At 39.1% G+C, this 6,816-nt stretch overlaps 1 protein-coding gene across 1 annotated transcript; it reads right to left on the reverse strand.

Annotated features, from left to right (window-relative positions):
* Positions 1 to 2,453: 2,453 nt before the first annotated feature.
* LOC129002359 (uncharacterized) lies at positions 2,454 to 3,398 on the reverse strand. Its single transcript, XM_054430097.1, has one exon. It carries the CDS (start codon positions 3,396 to 3,398, stop codon positions 2,454 to 2,456), a length of 945 nt encoding a protein of 314 aa, XP_054286072.1.
* Positions 3,399 to 6,816: the final 3,418 nt, after the last annotated feature.

A 6,816-nucleotide genomic window follows, 5' to 3' on the forward strand; every position in this document is an offset into this window, starting at 1 on the left:
AGTGTTGAGAAGACGAAGCCGGTAGACGTACACGAGTTTCTTCTGCTGGCCAGCTATTGCGTATTGCTCGTACACAGACCCGGACCGGCAGTAGTATAGTTTCACTTCACAAATAATGTTCAATCTTTCACTTTTAATATGTGTCACTAATAATAATTAAATATACTTTGGGGTTAAGAGATGAGAGCAGCAATTGGGAGTTAATTGTGCCGGGGACATGTTAGTAGTTGCATGGATGCAAGAGAACTGGGGCGAGATTGGGGTTTCCAGACATCACGTGACAGGACAAAGGTTATTGTATGATATGAAACGTCTGGAAATATCTAGGTAGCGCTTGAATACGGAACATGCCGCCCGCCTTGAACCGTACATGGTTCAAAACATTGAGAAAGTTACAAAGTGACACATAATGAATATAGATTGACATTGAAATATAAGAAACATAGATTAAATATATATACATAACATTGAAATAGAAATATGTTTGAAAATAGAATAAACATTTTGTTTGGTCTGATAATGAGATCAGGGGGGCGGGTACACCTTGGTAGCAGGACGACAGAAGGTTCCCCGCTGAGTCTTGATGGTGACAACTCGGACGATGCCGTCCGATCCAGGCGAAGTCTTCACTATGCGTCCAAGAGGCCAAAGTAGTGGTGGTGTTCTAGGGTCCTGAATTATAACGAGATCACCCACTTCTAGATTCTTGTTGGGCTTTTCCCATTTCTTTCTTTGTTGTAGCTGATGTAAATATTCTTGATGCCAACGTCGCCAGAAGCGTTGATGTAGGGCTTGTACAGTTTGCCAATGGTTGAGACGATTTTCGGGAACCTCTTCAAGATTTGGTTCCGGTACTGCCACAAGAGAAGTGCCAATAAGAAAATGACCCGGAGTAAGGGCTGAGATGTTGGATGGATCTGCGGATAACGCTGTCAAAGGTCTCGAGTTTAGTACAGCCTCCACCTGTGTGGCGAGTGTTATTATTTCCATTAGTGTTAGAACTCTATCGCCTATGACTCTTTTCAGATGATATTTAGAACTTTTTATAGCACTCTCCCATAGGCCTCCTTGGTGGGGAGCGGCTGGTGGTTGAAAGTGAAAATTTATTGATTGATCTAACGCGAAGTTGTTAAGAGCATCTTTAGTGTTTGATTCCTTGATGAAATTCTGAAAAGTTTTCATGAGTTGCTTTGAGGCTCCAACATAGTTAGTTCCGCAATCTGAGTATAAGTGGGCACACAATCCACGACGAGAAACAAAACGTTTTAGTGCAGCTATGAAGGAGTCTACAGATAGGTCTGTTACGATTTCTAGGTGCACAGCTTTCGTAGCAAAACATACAAAGAGGCAGAGGTATGATTTTAACCGTTGAGCGTTCCTAGTTGAATGAACTTTAATGTCAAAATGTCCACTTTAGTCCATGCCAGTGTGATAGAATGGCCTTACAGGTTTTAATCGAGTTTCAGGAAGATCTCCCATCAGTGGAGGTTTGTTTACAGGCTTAAGTCTGAAACATCTTTGACACTTGAAAATCACAGATCTTATCACGCTGCGGGCTGATAATATCCAAACCTCTTGAGACAGAATAGACTGCAGCAATTGAGGGCCTGCGTGTAGATGCTTTAGGTGATAATGCATAATCAACAGTTTGACAGCACAGTGAGATTTAGGTAACAAAACTGGATGTTTCGCATCTTGTGTAAGGTTGGAATGTTTCAACCTGCCGCCTACTCGCACTATTCCACTGTCATCAATATATGGGGATAAACGAGCAAGTTTTAAGCTGCATTGAGATCCCTTTTTGAGAGCAGAGATGTCATCCTTAAATGATGTATTTTGTATGAGTTTGAAAATTCTTAATTTCGCTGAAGAAGTTTCTTGGCAAGTAAGTCGTCCAATGCGGTGATCATTGGCTTGCAGATTATGAATGAATCGCAATATATATGCCATGACATTTACAAGTTTCCTGAAACATGAATATTTTTCCAGTATATCAAAATCAGTGAGTTTAATCTTCTCTGTGGTTGCTAGAACGTTTAGAGGATTTGGCCTTATTTCAAGAGTGTCATCATCAATAACAGGTGTGAATTTTGGCTTAGGCCAAGAATCTGGCGATGACTGTAACCATTCCGGTCCATTCCACCATAAATGATGAGTCACAAGTTGAGAGGGTGAAAGACCACGAGTGGCGCAATCTGCCGGGTTGTCTTGAGATTTGACATAATTCCATGAGTGAGGAGAGACCAATTCTTGGAGTTCTGAAATACGATTGGCAATGAAGACTTTCAAGCGGTATGGAACAGTACGTATCCAGGTTAGGACAATTGTGGAGTCACACAAAGCATGTATTGATTCAATCTTCATATGAGCAGAGAGTATGTTTGAAGAATATTGAAGAAGTTTTCCCAGTAAGTGAGCGCCACAAAGTTCAAGCCGTGGCAGAGAAATTCTTTTCAAAGGAGCGACTTTTGATTTAGAGACGATGAGATAGAGCCTTGTATTCTCTTGAGAGTCAGTGACACGAAGGTAGACAACAGCAGCGTAGCCTTTCTCTGAAGCATCGCTGAAGCCGTGGAGTTGGCCGTATGCAGAGAAGTAGAAATGTAGCGTGGAATTCTTAATTCTTGAATTATTGGGAGTTCTTCTAAGAATGAATGCCACTTGGTTCTAACATCATTTGGAACAGGTTCATCCCAAGTTAGCCCTGTTGTCCAGAGATACTGAATAAGTTTTTTTGCCCAGAAAATAACGGGTGTAAGAAATCCTGGTAAATCGTACAGTTTAGCGATTGTAGATAATATTCTTCTCTTTGTAAGTATAGCACTTATTTCAACATCCTTAACCTTGTAAGAAAGCATGTCAGACTCTGGAGTCCATTTTAGACCTAGGACACTGAAGAAGGCTTCACTATTTTCAGTTAACTCCACTGGAGTCTCTTTGTGTTCAATTGGGACTTGGTCCAATAGTTGGGGTGCGTTGCTAATCCATTTTCGGAGTTCAAAACCTCCTCTAGAGAGCAAGTTCTTGAGTTCATTCTGTGCAGATAAAGCTTCATCAAGACTTTCTGCTCCAGCGATGATGTCGTCATAAAATATTGATTTAGTTAGAATCTCAGACGCCTTGGGGTATGAGTGACCCTCATCTTTGACCAATTGTTGTAATGTTCTGATCGCAATGAACGGGGAACAGTTGAGACCGTAGGTGACGGTATTTAGCTTTAAGACTTGAAGGGATTCATCAGGGTTGGATCGCCAAAAGATTAACTGATATTTCTTGTCATCTTCAGCCACCAGAATCTGGCGATACATCTGTCGTATATCACAAGTGAACACAAACTTGTGACACCTAAAGTACAGCAAGACATCACTAATATCATTCTGCAACTTAGGGCCAGGCATGAGGATATCGTTTAGGGAGACGCCATTGTTTGTTTTGGAACTACCATCAAATACGACTCGTATTTTGGAATTAGGGGATTCTCCTTAAATACTCCATGATGGGGTAAATAGTAACATTCACCAGAAAGGGGTTGCTCACATGCACTCATGTGACCTGATTTGATGTAGTCATCCATAAATTCGGAGTATAAATCTTTGAATTCGGGCTGAGCAGCAAATTTTCTTTCCATCGCTTTAAGTCTAAGTTGAGCTGTACTACAAGATTCACCTAATAGTGGATGATTTGGTCTTTTCGGTAACTTAACAACATATCGACCAGAGTTATCACGTGTATGGGTTCTTTCAAAATGCTCTAAGCAGAGAACATCTTCTTCTGACTGAGTCTTGACACATGTCGGGGGTTCTTCGATTGACCAAAACCTTTGAATTGAACTGTGAAGGTCTCCATCATGTGTAGTGAGAAAAGAAACAGTTTTTGGGATTGATAACTCAGATGTAGCAACAGGAGCTATGCCCATTACAACAAATCCAAATATAGTTCCTAAAACTTGGGGCAGGTTATGGCCTAAGAAGTGCTGCTCACCAGTCAGTGAGAGAGCGAATAAATCAGCTCCGATCAATAGATCAATTTCTCCAGGTTTGTCAAAACAGGGGTCTGCAAGAACAAAATCATTTAAAGATCCCTTCACTTGAGGTGAGACTGGGATCTGAGGCAGTGGTGAAGTGATACGATTCAAAACCAAGCATGGATGATGGTAGGCTAAGCGTTGACCAATAACTGCAGATATATCAATGTGCACTATTCCTCTAGAATGAATTAGTGAGCCAGAAATTCCTTGGATTTCATCATGTGCTCGAGTACGGGAGGCACTGATGAGCTGAACAGCTCTTTCAGATATCAATGTAAGTTGAGATGCAGAGTCGAGCACAGCACGGAGTACAGTTTGCTGACCATCTTTGGAAAACACCTGAACTAAACATGTTCCAAGTAAAATTGTTGTTTTAGTTGGGTTTACTGGCTAGACAATCCTACAAGAGCACTTTTATTCACTGGTGCGGTGACATGGCTTTGGGGTGCGTTATTTGTAGGCGGCTTACCATATTTTTTTTCAAAAACCTTGGTTGGGTAACTTGGCTGCTGTTGTGTGGGAGTTGAGTCATGTAAGAGAGTGTGATGTCGCTTTGAACAAATTCGACACACTCTATGAGAAGGACAGTTATTAGTATCATGTAGATGGCCTAGGCAGTTGGCGCATAGATTATTTTTACAAGTGAATTCAACTCTATCACCTCTACTTTTAGCCTGAAAGGCTTGACACTTGTATATATTGTGATCGGATGCTTGACAAAACTTACAAGTGTTAGTCACTGTGACGAAAGCTGTTTTAGCTTGAGAGGAGTAAGGTTTACTATCTCGAAGAGGTTTAGGCCTATAACTATTAGATTGAGTCTTTTGCACTGAAGGGTATCTTGCGTTAGCTGAGGGACCAAGACCGATACTAGCTCCTTCTAATCGTTTAAATTCTCTTTCAAGGAATTGAATTAGATCATTTACTGCAGGTATGTCATTGTTTGTGATGCGAGAATCCTCAAAAGATTTTCTTAAATCAGTAGGTAACTTTTTCAAAAGCGTTAGGACAAGCAGAGTATTTTCAGCTGTTATGTCATGGTTGAGATTTTTCAAAACTTGAGTGTTCTCTTTATAAACTGTGAGAAAATGTTGGAGACTTTTGAGAGAACCACTACTTATGCATGGCAAATCAATGATTTTTGAAACAAGCTGAGTTACAACATGCCTTTTGTTATCATAGCGATCCTTAAGCAGCCTAAGTGCAACATCAAAGTTTTCTGCAGTTATGCTTAAGCTCTTTACTAAATCTAAGGGTTCACCACTTAAAGAACTAAGCAGATATTGGAACTTACTCACAGGGGCCAAAGTTTCATTCCTATTAATAGAAGCCTCAAAAATATTGTAGTAGCTAACCCATTCTTCGTAGTTACCGCTGAATTTGGGCAACTCAAATTTGGGCAGTCGCAGAGATGGTTGGGTGGGAGGTGTTACTTCTTTAGTTTTAGCAGGTAACACTATTTTCAAGTCACTGATCAGAGAAATGTACAAGTCCGAAATTTCATCTTGCATAGAGCATGCTTCAGTTTCGTCATAATCAGAACCAGGATCATCATAAACCACTTTATCGAATAAAGCTTTAAAATCAGAGAATAAACCTCTAACTTCATCATCATAGTTGTGTAAGCGCTGAATGGAAACAACATTTAATGATTGAGTTTCTGAGAGAGTAATTTGGGCTGACACAAACTTGCTTATTTTCTGAAGCCTATTTTTGACAAGTTTTGCCTTTTTCTCTAGTGTAGAGAATCTCATTTTAACAGACCATTTATGTAATCAACAGAGTAAGCTATAGGCCTAAGTTTATCATAAGTTTAGGCCTACGTAAATATTCACCAACACCTAAATATCAAAATAACTCCAAGTCTTAGACCTAACAATAAGGCAAATTAATAGCTCAGAATAAATCAATTCATTTACATTCACTCTATAAGAAATAATGAACGTAAAATTATATTTCACTTTACCATCAGACCCAGGATAGACATAGTAAATAAAAGTAAAGTCTATTTAACACAAGTCATTTAATTTGAATCAGTATTTTCGCAGAATATATTGAGTAGGGAAGTATTTATTATGAGCAATATCCTTAATGTAGACAAGAATCGATTCAACCACTAATATTTCGTTTAATATTCACACAAAACAATATTTTCCAAGATGTAAATAAACTTGAAGGTTACGTTTATATTTTGATTCAATTCACACAGCTGTATGTAGCTGGAGTGTGTTTTATATTCAGTCAGCTGATTTCCTGTGCTTGAAACTGAGTTTTACATATGATCAATTTGAAGAAGCAATATCATTGGGCGATTTATTCTGTTTTACGAATCTCGACGCTCATTGGTTCTTGCGACGTGCAGACTGTAGGCAGAGCGCTCTAGTGGAGAAGTTCGCTACCAAGGTGCATCGCAAGGACAGAAAATATAAAATGGCTGACTTTCTGATAAGTGAAAATATGTTAGAAAATTAAGGACGAAACAAAGTGCAGACAAAAATTATTGTTAATGACAATAATTGATATGGTGAATTGATTGAGAAACTTAGAGAAAATATTAAATATCCTAACTAATTCCTGATTTCAAATAACTAGTTGAAAGGAAATATGACGTGATTCATGTAGCAGTGGGAGGACATGAACATGAAACTAACATGAAATATTCACGTCTGAGATGGCACAGGGGAATCGAATAAAATATTATTTATTCACCAAAAATAGTAATGGGGCATACAAATGCTGCTCTAATTATTTAGAGAAGTGACACTTTTAAGAGTTTAGTTGTACAATTT

The sequence above is a fragment of the Macrosteles quadrilineatus genome, unplaced genomic scaffold, assembly GCF_028750875.1.
Source record: "Macrosteles quadrilineatus isolate MER2022 unplaced genomic scaffold, UCM_ALF_1.0 Scaffold_9__3_contigs__length_116548681, whole genome shotgun sequence".
NCBI classification, from domain to species: domain Eukaryota; kingdom Metazoa; phylum Arthropoda; class Insecta; order Hemiptera; family Cicadellidae; genus Macrosteles; species Macrosteles quadrilineatus.